Source organism: Saccharomycodes ludwigii, chromosome VII (assembly GCF_020623625.1).
Source record: "Saccharomycodes ludwigii strain NBRC 1722 chromosome VII, whole genome shotgun sequence".
Lineage (NCBI taxonomy): Eukaryota > Fungi > Ascomycota > Saccharomycetes > Saccharomycodales > Saccharomycodaceae > Saccharomycodes > Saccharomycodes ludwigii.
This window is the reverse complement of record NC_060206.1, coordinates 549,373-571,922: the sequence shown is the minus strand read 5'-3', so window position 1 is coordinate 571,922 and position 22,550 is coordinate 549,373. Positions and strand designations below refer to the sequence as shown.

The 22,550-nt window shown below is 31.6% G+C and overlaps 9 protein-coding genes and 1 non-coding gene across 10 annotated transcripts; 4 read left to right on the top strand and 6 right to left on the bottom strand.

Moving 5' to 3' along the window:
* Nucleotides 1-299: 299 nt before the first annotated feature.
* TTI1 (Tti1p) lies at nt 300-3,302 on the top strand (the record flags this gene model as incomplete). Its single annotated transcript, XM_046081177.1, has 1 exon — nt 300-3,302. One exon carries the CDS (start codon nt 300-302, stop codon nt 3,300-3,302), a length of 3,003 nt encoding a protein of 1,000 aa, XP_045932832.1.
* Nucleotides 3,303-4,168: 866 nt separating this feature from the next.
* On the top strand, nt 4,169-6,193 carry SCDLUD_005240 (uncharacterized protein; the record flags this gene model as incomplete). Its single annotated transcript, XM_046081176.1, has 1 exon — nt 4,169-6,193. One exon carries the CDS (start codon nt 4,169-4,171, stop codon nt 6,191-6,193), a length of 2,025 nt encoding a protein of 674 aa, XP_045932831.1.
* Nucleotides 6,194-6,677: 484 nt separating this feature from the next.
* On the top strand, nt 6,678-10,478 carry PDS5 (sister chromatid cohesion factor PDS5; the record flags this gene model as incomplete). Its single annotated transcript, XM_046081175.1, has 1 exon — nt 6,678-10,478. The coding sequence occupies one exon, from the start codon at nt 6,678-6,680 to the stop codon at nt 10,476-10,478; it is 3,801 nt and encodes a 1,266-aa protein (XP_045932830.1).
* A 97-nt stretch (nt 10,479-10,575) lies between these two features.
* Nucleotides 10,576-12,468, bottom strand: RCO1 (Rco1p; the record flags this gene model as incomplete). The annotated part of the gene is made up of 1 exon (XM_046081174.1): nt 10,576-12,468. One exon carries the CDS (start codon nt 12,466-12,468, stop codon nt 10,576-10,578), a length of 1,893 nt encoding a protein of 630 aa, XP_045932829.1.
* A 412-nt stretch (nt 12,469-12,880) lies between these two features.
* SCDLUD_005237 (SDR family oxidoreductase) lies at nt 12,881-13,933 on the bottom strand (the record flags this gene model as incomplete). Its single annotated transcript, XM_046081173.1, has 1 exon — nt 12,881-13,933. The coding sequence occupies one exon, from the start codon at nt 13,931-13,933 to the stop codon at nt 12,881-12,883; it is 1,053 nt and encodes a 350-aa protein (XP_045932828.1).
* A 295-nt stretch (nt 13,934-14,228) lies between these two features.
* SCDLUD_005236 lies at nt 14,229-14,302 on the bottom strand. Its single transcript has one exon. It is a non-coding gene; the product is annotated as a tRNA-Val (tRNA).
* Nucleotides 14,303-15,402: 1,100 nt separating this feature from the next.
* On the top strand, nt 15,403-16,563 carry SCDLUD_005235 (TauD/TfdA dioxygenase family protein; the record flags this gene model as incomplete). Its single annotated transcript, XM_046081172.1, has 2 exons — nt 15,403-15,451; nt 16,064-16,563. The coding sequence occupies 2 exons, from the start codon at nt 15,403-15,405 to the stop codon at nt 16,561-16,563; spliced, it is 549 nt and encodes a 182-aa protein (XP_045932827.1).
* Nucleotides 16,564-16,621: 58 nt separating this feature from the next.
* On the bottom strand, nt 16,622-18,565 carry SPR3 (septin SPR3; the record flags this gene model as incomplete). The annotated part of the gene is made up of 1 exon (XM_046081171.1): nt 16,622-18,565. One exon carries the CDS (start codon nt 18,563-18,565, stop codon nt 16,622-16,624), a length of 1,944 nt encoding a protein of 647 aa, XP_045932826.1.
* Nucleotides 18,566-19,110: 545 nt separating this feature from the next.
* On the bottom strand, nt 19,111-20,175 carry PEF1 (Pef1p; the record flags this gene model as incomplete). Its single annotated transcript, XM_046076992.1, has 1 exon — nt 19,111-20,175. One exon carries the CDS (start codon nt 20,173-20,175, stop codon nt 19,111-19,113), a length of 1,065 nt encoding a protein of 354 aa, XP_045932825.1.
* Nucleotides 20,176-20,739: 564 nt separating this feature from the next.
* SCDLUD_005232 (40S ribosomal protein eS10) lies at nt 20,740-21,810 on the bottom strand (the record flags this gene model as incomplete). The annotated part of the gene is made up of 2 exons (XM_046081170.1): nt 20,740-21,002; nt 21,759-21,810. The coding sequence occupies 2 exons, from the start codon at nt 21,808-21,810 to the stop codon at nt 20,740-20,742; spliced, it is 315 nt and encodes a 104-aa protein (XP_045932824.1).
* Nucleotides 21,811-22,550: the final 740 nt, after the last annotated feature.

Sequence of the window (22,550 nt, the reverse complement as noted above, 5' to 3'; positions counted from 1 at the left end):
AATAAAAATTCGAAAATTGTAAATTGTTAAAAAATGTATTAAAAAAAAAAAAATAAAATTGGGCTAAAATCAATATATTTTTATAGTCCGAATATCTACAATATCCGGTGTTTTTTTGTTGTTGTTAAATCAGTCATTTTTTATAGAATGCTTGCCAGATTTTAACTTTTTTTTTTCATTCTTATAAAATTAGTAAAAAAAAAATAATGAAAGATAAATTGCATCGTTAAGTCATTAATATATATATATATATATATATAAAATAAATAGCAATACTATATCTTGTCTCAGAGTATTTAATGTCCAGTATATCCCACATATTCCAAGAAATACGGCCAGTATGTGTCGAATTATCAAGATACGTGTTCCTTCCAGATGATCTGTTTGATGAAAATGATCCTCATATGCTCCAAAAATTGGACCAAATTTATAAAATATTAAACATTAATTTAAATAGCAAAGACAATAAAAAACAAGACTTAAATAGCCCACAATTTGCTGAGTATTGTTTTGTACCCTTATCTCAATTGCTAAAGCACAATATTAAAAGCCAGTATTGTAAACAGTATATTTTAAAATGTCTAGTACCGATTCTACAAATATGGAATCCAATGGACTTTCAAGTATTCAAACAGCTTTTACCCATATTGTTGGTATTGCTACTTGACAACAACTCAAAAGTTTCAGACAGTGAATTATTTATTGATATTTTTCTGAATTTTACTTCCCCGACAAAAGCCATTGTTATCAATAATGAACATGATACTGGCCTTTTGGGGCTTTTAGCCCAAGTAATTGTAAAATTATTGAAAATATTGGAACTGAAAAAAAATCTAAGCCTAAAATATAGGTTAAAAATCGTGACTATATTGACAAATATATATGTAGAGATATTCCAAAAAAATGGCGAAATTTTATCGTTTATTCTACCTGGTAATATTTCTTCATTAGTCAAAGTTATTATAGGTGTTAGCAGTGAAGAAGGAGGCCACGCTCAAAATAAATCTGTTGAAAAATTAACTACCAATTTTGCCAATAGTTTTAATCCGTCTATTGGTGGCACTAATACAAAAGTTCCCTATCCTTTAGTAATAGATTGTTTACAACTTCTACAAAAAATAATTTGTATAGTATATAATGACGAGGATAATACAAATAATGTATCATCTGTTACGACTATTGCTGATATAATAGACGATAAAGAGACAAATGGGCCATATCTGCAAGTAAGTGAAAACGACAATAAAAATTCGCACCCTCACAGAGATGAAAAATGGCTAAGAGGCACAAAAACACAGGTATACAAAGGTGTAAGTACCGTTTTAAGTCAATTACTGAACCGAAATAATGTTTATATTAATCAAGAAATAATAAACTTTTGCTCCGAAATTATTCGAACTTGCAATAGCTCATTAGACAACTGTCGTGAACTATTAACTAAAGCACTATTGCAATTGTCCAGCGATAATTTGCAGCTGATTAAAACTGATGATGTAGAAAATATTATAAATACTGTGGATATACAAAAAACCATTAGATTTGAACAAATAAGTACCTTTCAAGTGTTGATAAATTCTATCAGCTATGTCAAAAATTATGAATGCTTACACATATTAGTAGTACAAATATATGAAAATTTAAAAAATGTAATTAAACCGAAAAAGCCAGCGGGTAACATGTTGTTAAGAGAAGAATATACCATGCAGTCACCAATTATCATACCGTCGCAGATTGAAGCAATCGATACTGTCTCATTACTAAATAAAGTGCTGAGCAAAGAAATAGAAGGCTTGATTACACGCTTATTGAATGTAATTGGACAAAATATACCCTTACAAGAAATTTCAAATATAATCGAGTATTTGTTATCGGATGATGATACTGGTGTGGGGGTGTGGGTGGCTGCAGAATTACTACACAAGATTGGTACCTGTGGAACCGAACAAGAAATGCAGTATTTAGTTGTTAGTGATGATGAAGGTATGGATGAGGAATTACATGCCAATATAGAACTGGTTTTAGAAAACTGTAATGAAAACATCACCCACATTTTGTTTCACAATAACGAGTTTGATGAATTCAAGTTGACTGTAAGTCTTTATTCTATTAACGCTTTGGGTTGTGAGATATTGCAAAGTAACTTTAAAACAAATTTAATTGATTTCCTCCCTCCAATAATTGAATGTTTGGCGATGGATAACGAAAAAGTACGTCGGCTTAGTCAAATTGTTGTTTGCAACACGGCTAAAATGGTTGCAAACATGACAGTGGTCCAACTTGTCCATGACAATATAGATTATATTGTAGATTATTGTGGTTTGAAATTGAATAATTTTTTAACCGCTAGAGTGGGCGTCATATTAAGCGTTGTATGTCAACTTGGTGGATACGAGATAATTTCTAACTTTAAAGATATTTTAGAAAACCTTTTTAGGTTTTTAGATTATTATCATGGATATGAAAGCTTGTGTATTGAATTTTATCGATTTTTCATTGTGATTATTAAAGAGGTCAAAAAAAAGTATGGGAACGATTTAGTTATTGAGCATAAAAGAAGTTGTAACACCACCTTTAAACCTTGGGGAATGGAAAATATTGAGCAAATTATCACTTTTTTGGATGATAACAAGGGTATTCCGTTAGAAGAAACAATTAATAATGGCGAAGTTGAAGAACTTATTGGTGACAGTGACGATGAATTGGAGGATGAAAACACAGAAATACCATGGGTTTCGCCAATACCAAAAGATACTTACACACTATTAGTCCAAATAAGTAATTATGGTGAACGATTATTAACACATAATTCCAATGTTTTAAAAAATTTGATTTTGTCAGCTTATATAGAAATTATTCCTTTATTGGCCTCGCAGTACAACTCATTTTTACCACAGGTGGCACAATCTATGTGGCACATTGTTGTTGAATGTTCATTACAGAACGATATTTTCATAGAGCCTTGTTGTAAAGCATTACAATTGATGATTAGGTATTCGGGTGATTTTATTAGCAAAAGATTCATCAATCTATACCATATCTATGATAAAAGTGAGAGTATCAATAAGTATTTTAATGGTGTCAAAGATAGAAAAGCGCAAGATGGCGCTATTATACAAGTTCCAAGAACGATTTTAAGAAAAAAGTTGGCTATAAGTTATATGTTCTTGGAGGGTGTAAAAGTTGTTGAATTAACCATGGATGATGTTGATATAGAAACCGTTGTGAGAAAGTATTGTATGGGGACGTTATCTGTTGATGAGATCTTGGACATTTATCCCAATTCCGTAGATTTTATTGCGTAGTCCGAGCATATTTTTTTTTTTTTTATTTTGTACATAATTTTGCGGGGATCGGACTGGATTAGCCGGATTGTGTTAGCCGGGTTTGTTTAAAACTGCACAAAAAGTCTTGGAAATGTCCCCAAAAATGAAAATATTAATTTTTTTTTTATGCCAATCACGGCGGCAAATTCCTAAAACAGCGATTTCCGTTGCGGAAGGGATGCGGATGTTTCCTATTATGGATATCTCTCCGCACATATGACTACTTTGGGCATCTCCAACTGGAAATTTGGTATATTTTTTTCCCCCTTTAAGAACGAATTACTATTATTTTATCCCCTCTTTAATTTTTTTTTGTTTAAAAAAGTTGAAAAAAAAGGCCTCACGCTAAGCTTATGTCATAAAGCACAACCGTTGTTAACAATGCCATCTATAAGTATATATATATATGTATAATTAGTGCTAACTTTCATGTCTTTTTTTTTTTTTTTTTTTTTTTTTCTTTTCTTTCTTTCTGCCAGTTAATCTTCCACTTTTGACTACCTGATCAAATTTCTCTTAGTCTTCTTTCCCCCACCCCCATCGTTACTACAAAGCTATCTTTTTTGTTGTTGTTGTTGTTATTATTATTGTTAATTGTCACTTGCCATTGTTCTTCTCCCTGTTCTTTGTCAACTGCCTTGTTCAAAGGGTAAAAATAATAAAAACATTATAGGATAATAACCAAAAAAACGATCTAAAGTTTTTTTTTTTTTTTTGCATATCTATATTTCAATCTATATACACATACATACATACACTGTTTGTTTTTATTTTATTTTATTTTTTTAAAAAAATCAATATTGCATTAGGTATCCAGCTTTTTAACATACATTTACATTCTCACAATGGTTGATGATTCTTACTATATTACACCACATGAAACTGCATTGGCAGTTATAGCAACTGCAATGAAAAAATCAAGACTACGACTAGATACCTTAATAGTGAATTCCATAATGGGAGGAATTCTTTTCAGCGCAGGTAGTATGTTATACCTTAATGTAAATTCAATGAGTCCTGGGTCAGAAGAGACCTCGCCTGGCTTGCTAAACCATATAGGGGCGTTGACTTATTCATTTGGACTTTTTTATGTTGTTATATGTGGTGTTGATCTCTTTAACAGTAATGTTTTATTTTTCACAGTTGGTGTTTTGAGAGGTGCAGTGAATATATACGATTTATTAATTTCGTGGTTTGTCAGTTGGTGGGGAAATTTTGGGGGCACATTATTCATGTGTTATATCATATGTCACTTAAGTGGTATTACTTCCAAAACCGATATGAAGGAAGGTTCTAAAGCTATCGTAGATAAAAAAATAGAATACAATTTTATTGAAACGTTTATTAAGGGAATTGCCGGTAATTTTTGTGTTTGTCTAGCTGTTTATTTACAATTGATGGCAAAGCCTTTGCATGTTAAACTACTAATGATCATTTTGCCAATTTTCACCTTTGTTGCAATGAGTTTTACTCATGTGGTTGCAGATATGTATTTACTTATGATGGGAATGATTAATGGTGCAGATCTATCAATTGCCAAGTTTGTGTGGAGGTCAATGCTTCCGGCTACTCTAGGAAATATAGTTGGTGGTGCTTTTTTTGGGGCAGTCATTCCCTTCTATTTGCATTTAGTTGTTGTTGAAAGAGATAGAAAGAGGTTAGACTTGCCAGAATTTGAAGCTAGAGACGAACAACCAGAATTAAATACAGATTCAAGAGTTGTTAGATTATCACCTCCTGAAGCCCATTGGGAAGAGGAGCAGGACACTTCTTCCGATGAAGATGAAGATGATGGTAATGAAACCGAAAAACTTGGAGAAAGCACAAGTGACAGTTATACTGATTCAGACAATGCAGGTGATAAGGAGTTGAGGCCTTATACACCTGGAATACTTGCAAAAAAAAGAACCACACTCAACGATTCTCTGAAAAAAGTGAAAACAAGAAGATCACCGGCAGGTGTATTTCCTGTCAGAGGCATGGGACCACCTTTAGCAAGAGAACGAACAATTGTAGACCCAGAAGATATTGATGAAGTTATTGATAAAAGTTTACACAAATCGGGAAAAGAAAGGGAAAGAAATCGGTCACTTACCAGAGGAAAGACTGTCACAATTGCGGAAAATCATGGGAATAACTATATAGATAATGATAATGATAATGATAATGATCGTCACAGTGCTGGCGACTCTAGTTTAAATAGCTTTGATTTGATGCCTTCCAATAGCGATGCAGATTCTGAAATATATAATCCAGTGGAAGAATATGAAAGATCTAGGAATTCATCGGATAATTCAATAAAATCACTGTCAAAGCGCGAAACTTTAAAGAAAATCGAAACAAAACAATTAAAGAGATATGAACAAGAAGGTGGATATAATGTCATGAATCATAAGTTGGGTACTCAGTTAGAAAGGGCAATTACCAAGTTGGCGCCTATTAAAAGTTGGAGAAGTAGTTTAGATGAACAAGAAGGTGATAGTGCTAATGTTAACGCATCTTTACCACGTACTAATCAAGACTTAGAAAATAATGTGTTTACCAGAACTGCAACAGAGGTTCAAACAGCGTCTCCTAAAATCTTTAATGCACTGAAAAAAACATTCACTGTCCGTAAGGAGCCTGATACTGTAAATAATTTTCATGATCGTCTATCAGCGGCCGGAATTACTCAAAGGGCAGCGGATGCATCTGATTATATATCTGGTGTAGAAGATTACAAAAATATGCAAGTACCAACAAGATCCGCTAATAGTAATGTGGACTCTGCATCAATAAAACCATCAATTACAGCGCCTCCCAAAGCACTAAAGAGATCTGTCTCCAAATATTACAATGGCTCGGAAAATGTAGGTAATAAAGAGATATAGGTGTATTTTAACTCGAATAATTAGAAATAGATTGTTAGCTATTTGGTAAAAGAATAAATATTCATTTCCTTTGTGCTTGAAAACATAGGATATATTATTTCAATAGACAAGCACTTTTTTTTTTAATTTATTAATATTTATAATAGCAACTTGGTGTTTCGGACTCCTGGGATTTTGCTTTTTCGGTCTATGTTTTTTTTTTTTGAAAAAACGCGTTGGGTTTGTTTTTTTTTTACGCGTTTGTTTTTTTTACGCGTTTGTTTTCGTATTTTTAATAATCAAAATATATAAAATTTAAAATTAAAATTTTTTTAATTTCATTTTAACCTCATTTTAGTTTTATTTTAATTCACCCCCGCCTCTTTTCCTTACATAAAACTAGAACATTAATTTTAATCTTTTTTTTTTTTTTTTTTTCTCATAAGATTAAATATACATATATATATATATATAACGTTAGAACAAGGGCACTAGATTCTATAACATGTCCAATAGAAATAATCAAAATTTGCAGTTCAACAAAGAGATCATATCGTCTATTGACTACCATATTCCATTGCAAGAACTTATTGAAAGATTAAGTGAATTACATGATGAATTGTCCAATATTGATCAAGACACTATTAATTTGGTGTCTGTTGATAAGTATAGAAAGGATCTTTTAGATTCAAAACTTATAGCTAATAAAAGTAATGGTGTTCAGGCATTTACTGCATGTTGCTTAAGCGATATTTTGAGGATCTATGCTCCAGATGCTCCTTACACTGATAATGAATTAGCTGAAATTTTTAAACTGTTTTTCCGTCAATTAAAATATCTCTCAGATCCTGAGAACGGATATTTCCTTCAACAAGTTTATTTGTTAACCAAACTAGTAGAAGTTAGGTCTATTGTTTTAATCACAGATTTACCAAAGTCCGCCAACTTAATTTCAAAACTTTTCCAGGTCTTTTATGACCCGCAAAGCAACCAAATCCCTATATCAAAATTAAGCTTGGTAGGCGATCTATTGGGTGAAGTCGTTTCAGAAGCAGATGTACTTTCAATGGATGTGCTAAAATTAATCTTTAACAAATTCTTAACCTACGATTTGAATTCTGTTCCACGGGGGCTAAACGTTGCTCATGATTCTTGTTTCCAATTTACTTTACACATTTGTGAAAAATATTCAAATAGAATGGGCAGGCATTTAACTAAATTTTACTCAGAGATTTTATACGGTCTTGCTTCAACTAACAAAGCTAATAAAAATAGTAATCATAATTATAGGGAGGAAGAAGAGGGAAACAAAGAGGATGGTATTGTTAACATCACTAGCGTTAATGACGAAAGTTATAAAACATTGACTAACTTACATACTTTGGTATTGAAGCTGTGGCTATATGTTCCAGAATTACTAAGTTCCATCAATGGGTTCCTTTTCCAAGAATTAAACTCTTTGAATTATTTTGTTCGTATCTCTGCCACAAAATTGATTGGTGACATCTTGGGTACTCGACAACCCAATATGAACTATGTAACCGCTTATAATGAAACCTATAAAGCATGGTTAACAAAAGTTGCAGATTCCAATAGTAAAGTTAGAATTTCATGGGTGAAAACAGTTGCGAAAATTTTCAATAATTCACAGAATGATATAATTTCAAACGATATTTGCAATGGTGTTTGCAAAACCTTGATGGATGTCGATATAAGAGTAAGGCTTGCTGCCGTTCAGATCTTTGATAAAATCTCTGTGGAAATCATATGGTTATATATGAAAACATCATTAGTTTTTCAAGAATTATTCCACTTCACTAGAGACAAAAACCAAGATATTAGAGAAACAGTTTTAGCATTTTTATCCAGTTTTTACCAAACTACTATGACGAAACACTACAATGTCAGCATTAATAATCAAGAGTTGGTGGAGATTACCAATAAAATTCCAACTGTTTTATTGAATTTATACTATATTAATGACAAAATAATTAACCAAATAGTTGACAAGTATCTATTGGAAAAAATAATTCCCTACAACGAAGAATCAGCCAAGAAAAGAGTCGATAGGTTATTACTGGTAACTTCTCATTTGGACAAAAAAGCTTTGGCTTCGTTTTATGCTTTTAACAGAAGACAAATCGAGTTGTCTTTGGTTGTTACAAAATTTGTAGAATTTTCTGAACTTGCAAATGGTTTGGCCAATGATGAAAATGTACCAGTTGTAGAGGGGGAGGACGTTTCTAATGGATTAAACCAAATAATAAAATGGTTGAGTGATTCGCTTTCAAATTCGTTTAGTACACAAGATATTTTAAAACTGTTTGTTTCCATGAAAAATAAGAAATTATATTGTTTATTAAAAACAATTGTCTCTTCTGATAGCCCATACCATACAGTATTATCCTGTTTGGTAGAATTCAGCAATAAATTAAAAGATGCAAGAATTTTTGATAAAGTTAAATTGGGTTCTACTTTTACCAGAGCTGATTTTGCCCAGATTTTTAAACTGTTAGCATATCGGAGCGCACCCATATATTACAATATTTCAAATGTGGAAGAGCTTTTAAAACGTTCTGATTCAAAACACATAATTGACAATATTACAGAAGTGAATCCGTCATTATTCAAAGACCAAATTGAAACTTTACAAAACACTATCAAGCAGTACGGGTTGGACGAAAAAGCACTTACTACGGATGCTGTGGATACATTGAAAACCATTTATAGGATCGGGAAGGCACATAGACACTATTTGGAAACCAAGGATACGTTTTTTATTGATAGATTAAAGGACTTCAGTATCAGTGGACTTCCATATGAGGCTAAATATGCCACTAAAATTTTGGGTTTATTAGATGGCTCAGAAAAGATACTTCAAAGCATATTGGATTCAATCTTGCCATTGAAGAAGGGCGGTGGTGCAGCTTTGATACTGACTGCGTCAGAAATTTACAAGTTGCGTCCGGAATTACTAAAAGAAAGCACAACAGATATAGTTACATTTGTTTTGTCAAATATTTTATTAGCTAATGAAATAACTAGTGATGATGAAAACGACACGTGGATCGCTGATGAATTTTTAAATAAAACTGAAAATAATATAATTGCATCCAAAGTTTTCAGTCTTGAATTGTTGAAAAACAGCTTGATTGCCATTAGCAATGACTTATCGACGGATCAGATAATTAAAGAGGCATTTATAAACAAGACCTTGAAGCTTTTCATATTTTTGGTGGCAACAGGTGGTGAATTAATTAATGAATCAAACAAAGAATTTTATCCAACACCAGTGGAATTTCAACGTAAATTAAGATGTGTTGCTGGCATCCAACTATTGAAGCTTGCCAAAGTACATGAATTAAACAAGTTTATTGGTTCAGAAAGCGTTGAGAAATTAGTTAATTTGATGGAAGACGAGTCCCTACAAGTTCGTGAGACTTTCATAACTTACTTGAAGAAATACATAAGTGAAGAAAAGATTTCCATTAAATTTTTGCCGCTGATTTTCTTTGTTGCCTTTGAACCAGACAAGACATTGAAACACGATACTAGAATATGGATTCAGTTTATGTGTAGAAAAGAGATTTTCAAAAGAAATACATTTTTTGAAAGAGGCTTTCCAAGATTAATTCATTACATAGCACATCATCCTGATGTTTCTGATGGCCTGGATGAGGGCAATGAAAGGATTGTTAAGCTAAAAAATGCTTTGGAATACCTGGTTTTCTTTTTCGATAACATATTGACTAAGGAAAATATTTCTTTGTTGTACTATTTAGCTGGTAGAATTAAGCAATACACTGACAAAGTGCAAGACAATAAGGAATATATATATATTATTTCTGAATTATGCCAACTTGTGCTATTGGAAATTAAATCATTGAAAAACTGGGATATTCCGGTATATTCCGGAAAATTGAATTTGCCGTCAGATTTGTTTTCTCCTATTGAAGATCCTGACGAAAGGCAAGAGATATCCTTTAAATGTTACTTAAAAAATGATAATTTAGAACAAATTATTAGACATAAATTAAACCAAATGGGGTTTGGTAAGCTAAAGGCGAAATTGTTGACAGCGGAAAAGTTAAAACCTATATCTAAAAGCGCAATTAAAACTACAAGAAAATATAAGAAAAAACGTAACGTTATAATGGATGATGATGATGATGATGATGATGAGGATGATCGTTATGTGAAAAAGTTAAAACCAGAATACCCAATAAGAAAAAGTGCTAGACCCAAGAAAGATGTTAACTACAAAGATTCAGATGATGATGATGATGATGATGATGATGATGAATAACCAATTATATAATATACAATATATTACAGCTATCCTAAAAAATCGAATCTATTGCTTTACCATATATACTCATATAAAGCTATCTCAACAACTTGAATTATTTTATTCCAAAAAAGTTTAGCACTTCTTTTTTGTCTTTTGACTCCAGAATTTTTTTTAAAGTCTTTAGTTGCAATATTTCAACATCCGACAATGTTTCGCTTTCCAAATTATTATCTAAATTAGCAATATTACATAATTCTTTAAAATCCCATAATTTCTTTAAATTCCTGTCGCTACTGAAATACAACAAGTTAGGCAAGCCTGATATCATTGTATAATTGCATAAAATCTTGTCGAGTATTCTTTCTTGTGATTTCAAATATTGATTGTGTTGTGCTTCTCTGGTTTTATAAATTTTGTCCACAAAATCTAATTGAACACTTTGTTCAGTCAAAACTATTTGTTCTTTAGACACTTCATTATTCTCAATATACTCTTTTTCAAATGGGAACGTTACGATCTTCACATTTCCATCGTTCTTTACCTCACAAGGTAAAGTCGGGTACACTAGTGTTTTATTTTTCCATATATATTTTGGTTCTTCTGCATGCAAAGGACATTTCCATTTTTTCCCCAAGTTTTTAAAGCTCGTGATTCCTAAACAATCCAAATGCCAAGGAGTGTAGCAATATTCACATTTTACAATAAATTTCTCTAAATATGGCGAATCTCCATTCCCCATCGATGTTTTCCCGCATTTGTAACATTTCAAAAAACCAGGTCTATAAGTAATATCTTCTTGTGCAGGCTTAGGTTCTAGTATATGTAGATCTGGATAGATTAATTGGTCCATTCTGTTATACTTGCCGTTTTTAATTTGCTTTAGTGTTAAAGAACGTTTCCACTCGTTTGCAATATGAAACTCGCCATTATTTCCGTCATCTCTGGAGATTTTATCGAAATTATTGATAATGTGGGATGGTAAACGGAATTGTCGGGGATTAAGTCTGGTCATTTTCTGTAAAAGTTTCCCAAACATTCTGGTTCCCTTAACTGGAGTTACTGTTTTAGGTATTTTATCCGATTGTTTATTTTGAAGCATGTTGTCAATTAATTGTGTTGGATTCTCGACAGATTGTAAAACAGGTAGAAATTTTGAGGAGTTTGATAAATAATCTGGTTTTTTAGCTAAACATTCAATGCATGACCATGTTCCCTCTGGCAAATTATCTGGATCCAAAATAGGATGATAACATGAAAAATGAAAGGAATTCGGGCACGTGTCACAACAAAGAAATAGTCCTGTTTGATTGCAACATTGGCAATAATCCCTGTTCTGTTGTGTTGAATCAGTAGTAGTTGTAGCTTCTTCTGTTGACTTAGTTGCCAATACTGATCCATCTTCATTATTTTGGCCAAATAATTTTTTCTTATGTTGCTGAACTTGTTTCGTTCTCTTTTTTGAAGGAGACTTGTGTTTTAAAGGAGTAGTTAAAAGATCCGAATTTAGCCTTTTCCTCGATTCCCTTATATAGCTTTCATGAGTGATATTACTTGATTCATTAATGTTAGATTTGTATTTGGAAGTAAATTTTATAATCTGTTCTGTATTATTCTGTTTGTCATAGTTCCAATAAGCTTCATGCTTAATTTTCTCGGAGGGACCGACACTCAATGGCACACCTGTTGTTTGAGATATTAACTCATGCACCTCAGGTTCGTTAAAAACAGTATTTTCAGTTTCTTTATTTTTTGTAATATTTGGTTTTGACGTTACAGGTCGTATTATAGCTTGTTCGGTTTTTTCAGTTTTAGGTTTCCCCGTTTTAGGTTTCCCCGTTTCAGCAGTATACTTAGTGGGGGATGAAGTGGTCTTGGTGGGTTTCTTTGTACCTATGTTGTTACTTTCATCGTCCAGAATAATGTTCCATGTCTTGGTATTTCTATAATCGACCTTAGCGATTGATCTTTTTGAACGCCTAGGTTTATTTTTTTCATCAGTTGACATTGTGGAGAAGAGGATGTGTATCAAATTTTGGTCTCTTAATTGTTGTGAACGGGCAGTTCTTTATTTGGTAGGTTGCACTTGAGTTGTTGTTATACATACTTTTTTTTTTTTTTTTTTTTTTGTTAATTTGTTATTGGTTCTTTTTATTAAAACGTGACGCTGAATTGCACAGCTCATACAAATGACATTCGGGTAATTTTAAGACCTGTTTTCTCGGAACATCGGAATCACAGTCGGATTCAAATTGGCGCCAGTTTTTTATTTTTTTTTGTAGTTAATTTTTTCAATTTGGAAATTTATAATAAAATATATAAAATATATAAAACAAGAAAGATGAAAAGGAAGCAAAGCAGCTTTATTTAAAAACAGTTATATAGACTACAGATATAAGCTTTTATCCTTATTTTTGTTTTCATTTTCCTATGACTTTTAAAATCTGAGCAACAGTTCCAATAATAATGCTCTCCAAATTTCTGAATCTAAATCCTAACAATTCTTTGGTTACAGAATTATTAATAGTAGCTAAGGAAGCAATCTTAGCTGTATCAGTTCCGCGAACACCTTTAGCAATTTTCCCCCTCAATGTGGGAAAATTTATATTGATAATATCAATAATTGTTTGCAAAGTGTATCTTCCTTGACTGACCAATAATCTTTTCCCATCTAAATTGTTATTGAATAAGACTTCCAGATGGCTTCTTGCTACATCTTGTACTGAAATGTAGGCACCATATATTTCATTGTCTATTGGTGTATCTATGTTTGAATGGACAAGTCTATTTACTAGTTCAGCAGAAGTGTTTAATGTCTTGCCAGGAATAATATTTTGATCAAATAACTGTTCACCCAAGACCAGAGTTGGCAAAATGGTGGTCAAAGTGAATTTTACTTTATTATTTTCTTTTATGAAATCCCAGGCAGCCTTTTCTGCAAAAGTTTTGGAAGCAAAATATCCCTTGATTCCATTTTGCAAGCCCTCCCCCAAGGTTATCGGGTTCCAATTTTCCTCTGTGATTATCTCTCCCGATGTAGCATCTATTTCTGGAGTCGTTACAGCTGCATATGAAGAAGTGATAATCACTTTTTTAACATTGAATGCATATTTCACAGTGGCTTCCAAGATAGCTTTGGTGCCATTGATAGCTGGAATTAACAAATCTTTTTCTGGATTTTCCGAAAATACGAAAAAAGGAGATGCGGTGTGAAAGATGTAATTTAGTTGATCACCTATTTTAATAAAAGCTTCATCAAAGGCATTTGGAAACGAAAGATCTGGCACAATTACAAATGATAAATCTGGAGTATTTTCAAATAATTTGTGCAATAAATCGGCTTTATTTTGAGTTCTAACACTACCGATTATTTTATACTTATTTGTTTCTAGCAGCTGATGAATAATATGTTCTGCAATGAATCCGGATGCACCGCTAACAAGCACAGTTTCTTTTTCTTGTTTAGGTGGCATTTATTTTTATTAAAATATTTTATTAAAATTTCTTTCTGTTCTAAGTACTTTATTTGTCTCGCTTGTCTTTTATGAGAAAGATAAAAATGATTGATAATCTAAGTATAATTATGATACTATATATATATATAAACTTTAAAACGCACAAAAAAGATTGATGTGTCTTTGGCACAGTTTTTGGTATTTTCTTTGTTAAAAAGAATTGTGTAAATTTGTACATTCCAAAAAGACAAATCTTCCATTGATTAACTCAATCACTGTGTGACATTACAAATAATATGCGAGAAAAAAAAATTGATTTTGCCCAGGATCGAACTGGGGACGTTCTGCGTGTTAAGCAGATGCCATAACCGACTAGACCACAAAACCAATTTATATTTTACATGTTATGTCGCAGAGAGGATATACTGAGAGGGGCAGGGTTAGTAAACAGATTTGATACTTTACTATTTATATCAAGGCAGATGTAATAGTTTGTTGCTTGATCTTTTATATATTTTTAACTAATAAAACTATATAACTCATCTATTTCATAATCAACTTTCTAAATAAATCATCTCTTTATATATGATTTATTTTCACCTTTTTCCTTATGTTTGTATTAACTTTTTCTAATGTTTCTTCGTTGTCCGCTGGGCATATTTTCCTTCTTGCGGCGATCTCCGTATGTTCGGTCTTCTCCGTATTCTCGGAAGTACTTGCATCTCGTATAAAACGTGACACACACAATTCTACTTCATAACATTACAACTTGTTGTTAATTATTAATTTAATTAATTCATATTGTTAAGAACAAAAGGAAAAAAATGGGAAATAAAATCAAAAAAAAAAAATGTACAAAAAAAAAGTGTGTTTCAAGACATTTGTAATACTAATACACAGAAAGTCTGAATGTAACAAAGATGCCTTTTCCAAGTTTATTGATAAGCACACAAAATAACACTGTCTTTTACTTGCATTACGGAGGAAACTTTCTTTGAGAATTTCTCTTTTTTATCATATAATTGATTTAATATAATAATCTGCAAGACATTCAGTCTTGGTATTTACAGAAAATAAACACAATCAAAAAAGGAAAAAGTGTATAATATTCATAAAATACTCGATCGGTTTAAATTTAAAGTTTGAGTTTGTCTCACTATGTTCATGTCCCAATGTTTGCCATTTTCATATATTATACACACTTTTTCCCCCCCCTCCACATTAAAGACATCTTGTCCTTTTGACTTTGACTTCAATTTTAATAATCAAGAAAAAAAAAAATTACATATATACTCTGAATATGTGACATATGAATGTATTGCAAAGTTTAAATCATAAAAGGTATATAAACGGTAAGCAGTTTTGAGTGTATTCTTCAAAGTCGTGATTTCTTTAAACTTTTTGTTTATATGTCTATATAAGTTATAGTAATAAAAATGAGAAACAATCTAAATATAAACTTAAAGTTAAAATAAAAAAAAAACGGTATGACTGTAGAAAAACATTTTGCACCAGAATTATCTGCTGCTAAGCTTGGTCCAATTGCTGGGCATCCATATTTTGTAGAAGATAATGAAGATGAAACAGGTTTTATCACAATTCCAGAAAAGTACCATAAGTTATCAAGTTATCCAGATTTCTTACCAACCTGGGACAGAAAAGAAAAAGATCCTCCGTATGAGTTTTTCGAATATGAGGACCCAGGCACCAGAGTTAAAGACACCTCCTTACCAAATCTATTTCCTAAGGATGAAAAAGAGGAAATTAAGATTACCAAGTTGAGTCCAAAATTGGGGTCGGAAATTACTGGTTTACAATTGAGTAGTTTGATCGACAATGACAAGGCCAAAGATGAATTGGCTTACTTGATTGCCAAGAGAGGTGTATTAATTTTCAGAGATCAAGACTTGGCTAGTAAAGGCCCTAAATTTGCTGCCAAATTGGTAGAATATTTTGGTCCCTTACATACTCATCAAACTTCTGGTCATCCAAAAGATGTTAAAGAGATCCATGTAGTTTATCGTAGACCAATAGAAGAAGATTATGAGTTTGTGAAACAAATTGCCGGGATAAGAACATGGCATTCTGATATCACTTTTGAATTGCAACCTGCCAGTTATACTTTTTTTTTAAACATCGACAGTCCAGGGTCTGGGGGCGATACTTTGTTTGCCGATACTGTAGAAGCCTACAAGAGGTTATCTCCCAAATTTAGAGAGTTTTTGGAAACTTTGAGCGTTGTGCATACAGGTAAGGGACAAGCTCAATTTTCAGGAATTGAAGGTGGTATTATCCGTAGGGAACCAGTTGAAAGCGTTCATCCCTTGGTTAGAGAACATCCTGTTTTGAAGGAAAAAATTTTATTTGTCAACCAAGGATTTTCTAAAAGAATTGTTGGACTAAAAAGGGGTGAAAGTGATGTTCTTTTAGACTTTTTAACCAGATTGGTCGAAAATACCCATGATTTGCAAATTAGAGCACACCATACCCCTGGTTCCGTTGTTATCTGGGATAATAGAAGAACTCAACATGGGATAACTTTTGATTTTGACAAGCCGGTCTTGAGACATTTGGCCAGAGTCACTGCTACGGGTGAACGTCCGGTTGTTGACTTGAAATATTTAAATGATATAAATTACAAGGCATAAATAACTTTTCAAATTTTGTATACATATACATATACATACAAATATATATATATATATGTTAATTGTGATACAATTTTGGCGAAAGCTCCTTGGCCAAAATGGGATTTTTCATTGCTAGTTTGTGCGGATGGTTGAAGAGTTCTCTTGACATATTAATGTTTTTTTCCAACTCTTGACAGTTTTTTTGGAGCAATTTGACTTTCTTATGCAAATTTTCAATCTCGATATTAAACCCTGTTTGTCTATTAAATAAAGCTTTTTTCCAATCTTTAAATTTTTTTTCCTCCAATAAAACAATTTCATTGAATTTTTGCTTGGCTTCCCATTGCTTATGGATAAAAATCGGAGACCATTCGATTACCAACTCATCCATATACAGTTTATCAAAAATGTAGTAGCACTTATAATTGTCCAATTTGTTTGAATTTAAATTATCAAAGTCCAACTCAGATAATCCTTTTTTGGTAATACCAATATTTATCACTTCCTCATCTTTTTTCTTCACACCAGAAACGTTGATCAAACTATCCTTAGCTTGCAAAATTCTAGTTTCCAACAATTTTGTTCTACACTTTTCATAATAAGCTTCAGTACTCAAGACAAGATCAACCAAATTTTCCTTCATCAAAACATTTCTTAATTTAACAAAATCACAGTGTTTTTCATTTTCTACCTCCGAAACACCCCATTTGTACTTCCTACCATATACTAGTTTATGCTCTTCATTTAAAGTTTTGGACTCTGATCCAATGATGGAATAGGGGAAATCCTTAAAAATTAAACTACAACCTGGGTCTTTTTCCTTTTGAATAAATTCACATATTTTTATGTTTTGAGCTTGGAGAATACTTCTGATTGTTTTTTTAAAAATCTGTAAATCTTTAGGCAGCAAACCGTCGCCTTTAGCTATAATCGGGATCAAGTTCACTCTTTTGGAAATTTCTTTCATGCTCTCAATATCTAAAGTGCTTAATCCTTTGTTTGAGGGTTGAATGAAATACAAACAGCAATGTACTCTTCTGTCTTCTATGGGACTCCTGTCTGGCTGTTCTTCTTGAAACATATAGCTTCTAAATTGTTCGTCAATGTAATTAGTGATTGGCTCCCATGAAAATGAATTATTCGAACAGTCACCAAACCCAGGAGTGTCAATAACAGTGAATTTCAAGGAAATATCTTTTTCCTCCAAAATGCTTGTATGCCTAACAATCGATGTAGTTTTATTAAAAGTAACATTGGGTGTTTTCATTAAGCTTTCTATTTGATTCCAAATATTGGGCAAAATAGAAGTACCAAAAAGAGTGTTGATGAAAGTTGTTTTACCTAAACCGCTTTGACCGACGACCATTAGATTAAAATAGGCGCCATTTCTAGCTGTTAATTTCATTTTTTGTAATGGCAATTCTCCAATACCCACCAATCTATCCGAATCTAATGGTTCAGCAACCACAAAAACATTTTTGCTTTCTTGTACATCTTCATTTTTTGGGAGGGAATTTTCAGTATTTGCTTTGGTTCCAACTTCCACAGCAGCTAAATCTGAGTTTAACATTTCTGGATTTTGTCTCATACCAGAAATTAACTTTTCACTAGGTGCTGCTTGATTTTTGTCGTTTTTGGCAAAAACAACCAAGCCCACAGTGCTTTGCGATGAATTATCTAGCTGTTCGTCTTTATATTCTGTTGATTTGGAAATTATTTCTTCATAAGAGGGCAACGAATCAGTTGCATGGGTAACGGTTTGATATTTTTTTTTTTGAATTGGCTTTGAGTTTTTTGTTTCCTGTCCCATACTTGTGTCATTTATTTCCAGAGAATTGTTTTCTGGAATAGTTATTTTTAATTTGTCGAATAACCTACTTCTTTCTTGTTGCTTTTTAAGCATTTGCTGTTTAATGAAAGATATTTCAAGTTCTTTTTCGGCATTTAAAAGTTTACCAGTAGTTTCATTTTTGAGGTTTTCAATGATAACACTTGTATTAAATATTGGTGTTTCAGTCATTTTTTTTTTTTTTTTTTTTGTTTGATTTTTGTAGTCTAGTTTTATTCGGATCTCAATATTGAAACATATATATATATATATATGTTTAATAGAATTCTAGTTACTGTATGGAAAAGAAAATGACGATTCAATAACTGGCAATAATATTTTATTTTAAGGTAGCTAATTGTCAGGATTAGGAAAAAAAAAAAAAAAAAAAAAAAAAAAAAAAAGTTAACACTGACACAAAATTACCATTTCTTATCAACCTGACATTTCCCCTCGCCGTTTTGGATAAAAATTCATTGCAAATTCTACGTTAAAATGCAACAAAACCGTCTATAAGACAGCAATTATTAAAAAAAAAAAAGATAAATGTCATACACTATTTAAAGAAGACATATTAGCTACAATAACAAGTAAAATATCATTATTTTATTAAACTATAGCTGACTTTTTTAAACACATATATATATATATCTTAAAGATGAACCTAGTAATGGCAATCGTCCAAAAATAAAGGGTTTAGGTTTTATACCCTTTGTCACATCTCATTAACCCAACTATCAATGAGGTAAAAATTTACCCAGATACAACGCAATATCAATAAAATCTTTGTAATGAATTATAGCTATCCCATTACTATTTTCGTCATATTTCCGGAAAACTTTCGTCAACCTTATCAACCAAACAACACTTTCTACAAATTTATCAAACTTTAAACATTTTGTTCCATCCTTGTATTCCGCAAACTGATCAAACAAGTTTTCTATAACTTCAACTGAGATTCTGTACCCCATATCTTTGATGGCTTGAGAAAACTCTAAAACAGTTAAAGTATGCGATAAATTTACATCACATGCAATATAAATTTCTCTCCAACCTTTAATCTTATGATACATATATATAAACTCATTTAAATTTAGGCTACCAAATCGACTGACTCCGAATAAATTCACTAAGGAGTCAACTGACGAAAAACCAAAGGGCGAAGAATCATCGTTTTGTAAGACTTTTTGTAAATCACTAACTGATAACCTTCCTGACTTTTTAACATCGAATCTATGAAATAAATTGGTTGCCAGTTCGGCGACAGCCTCACTATTATTGTTTTTGCCAGCAACTGTAGTATCCGGTGAAGTTTTTTGTATAGAGTGTGGTTGTGTTGAGCAGTTTGATATATCCGGAGGCGGTCTTGTTCTACAAGGAGGCGGCAGTGGCCTGTCACTATTGTTTGTATTGACACTGCCTGTGCTACCATTGTAGCTATCAGTATAATTAATATTTGAAGAAGAAAGTCTGTAAGGCGCAACTGAAGCTGGTTTATTACTTGGTGAATTAGGCATACCATTATGATTGCTCACTTCACTATTTAAGCTATTTATTCTACTTGTTGATACGGGAGATGATGATGCGGACGAGGAAGAGGCAACTGCAGCAGCAGCTTCCATCTGTTTTTTTAGAATCTCTTTGCGCCGAATTTGTTGCTGTTTTTGGATGTATAAGTCATATTTTAGTTTTCTTCTACGTTCTTCTTCTTCTTGTTGTTTACTTTCTTCCAATGATTGTTCTGGTGTTGAATATAAAGGTAAGTTGTCCCCGCCAACATAATTTATAATCTTCTTGCCCATGTGTATAATCTAAAAAATATAATATGAGAGTGACAATATACAAAACTACTCCCTGCTTGATGTTTCTTTCTGAAAACGAGTATGTGTAGAGTTGGGTTAGCAGATATGAAGTTAGCAGATATGCTTGTTGGAAGAATGGAAAAGTGCCGGGAAAAAAAAAAAAAACTTTTTTTTCCTTTTTGAGCCAGCTTTAAAATTTAAGCTGAAATTTTTTTAAAAAAAAAAAAAAAATTTTGGTCCTTGATCAAAACACCCACCCACCCGAAAATATATTGCAAGAATTCGGTATCTCGGACTTGTAGAAAATAATAAAATTAAAAAAACATTTTTCCACTTTGCTCGGTTCATAAAAACTCGGCACATAAAAACTCGGCACAGTTTTACACTCGTCAGCTCGACAAATATTAAGCTATGTATAATGAATAAAATACTTATTATTATTATAAAATTTATATACCTTATAATAGAAATATAGAGTTATATTTTTGAGACCATCTTTGTCAAAAGATTAAAGTTAAGCAAAAAAAAAAAAAACTGAAGTTATACTATTGGTATAAAAACAGCTTAGTATCTCTTAGCTTGTCTTGGGTTACTAGCGTTGTTTTGCAAGTAAGTACCTGGAACAACACTTTCTGGCAAGTGCAAATAATCTCTCAAGTATTCAACACCTTCTTCAGTCAAGGTGTAGTAGTAGTATTGCCATGAGAATTGGGTCTTAACGTAACCTTTAGAAGTCAAAGATTGCATAGCCTTAATGACATACAAGTTTTTGGTGTCAACCTCTTCATGTTTGGCTTGGTTGTAATCTTTCTTGGCAACCAAAACACCTTCTATATAAAATTTATTTGTCCAATCCTATTCTTCCTAAGTTCCAAAAAACATGGCCCATTAAAAAGAAAGTTAATAGAGTTGAATAAAAATTTAAAAGTTAGTAAAAAGGTAAAAATTTAACCTAATTAATGAGTTGGAGTATCTTTCTTCAAAAAAAATTTAGTAATACATGTGTGATGTGCATGAGATAAAATGCAAACATAATGCGATGATAAAAAAATAAAATAAACTCATTTTTTAGCCTACATTTGCTGAAACTTTCTCCAAATTTCCAGTAATAAGATTTTCCCACCATCAATTCTGTGGAAAGTTTTTCTTTTTTTTTCTAATTCAAATTTCCTATTTTAATCACATTAACTGTCAAAAGGTTTATTTTCAGATACAATATCTTTGAATTGTTTTTTTTTAAATTGATCTTCCCAGTTTTCAATTCTTATGTCTTTTTCTAAAATCTATCAATCTTTTATAGGAAAGCTGTTAGCATACACAGCAACACATAACCATTAATAAACTCTCGATATGCACCCTAATTTTTATTTTTTACAACAGACATTCATATATCCTGTCGATATAACACTTGAAAATCATTAATCATTATAATTTTTAAATTATCCTTATACATGGCAAACTTGGAGATTATTTTTAGTATCACACACACACTTTATCAAATTTAGAAATGTTTTGATGCTCCTCTCTTTTAACTTAGAGTCAAGTTATCTATATATAACTTATAAAGGGTAATTGTAACGTACCTTGAAATAATTGCTTATGAATCAAAGTTCTATCTTCCTTTGGAATCAACATGGTGACTACTTGATGTTATTATACCTTAATTTTTTTGGTTCTTTGTAATACAGTTTAATTGAGAAGTTACAAAAAAGAGTAATCGAGAAAAAAAAAAAGTAAAATATGATGGGAAATAGGCTGAGAATTTTAGATAGTATCGAAGTTAGATGAAATAAAGATTTTGATAAATAAAAAAAAAAAAAACAAAAAAAAAAAATAAAGAGAAAAAAAAGTTTAAAAGATTCGATAATTTAAACCAGTAAAATGTTGTGCTAAATGTCAAATTGTCATAAAGTGCGCTAACTCAACAACGTCAAACAAAATTCTTTCAGAAAGAAAATAATTATGGAAATTCTTTATTGAAAAAAAAAAAAAAAAAAAAATGTACACAGGGAAAAAGGCAAGAATAACAGAAATAAAATAAAAATTGTATCTTTTACGATCATTTTGTGGGTTAAATATAAAGGCAGAGAGCCAATGTTGTTTACAACAAAAAACAAACTTATTTTTTCTTAGATCGATGTTGTAGACAAAAAAAAATTCAAAAACTAAAACATGTACAGGTGCATATAATGTCACAAAACCAAAATTATTTAACATTTTATGTATATAGCCCAAATAAAGGGCTTTTTAATTTAAAAAAAAATTAAAAAAAAAAATTAAAAAAAAATAATAATCAAATATCATGGCGTTTTCGTGTAGTCAAAAGCAGACAATTTCTTAATATCAATCAAATTGTAAAAATCCCTAGAAATTCA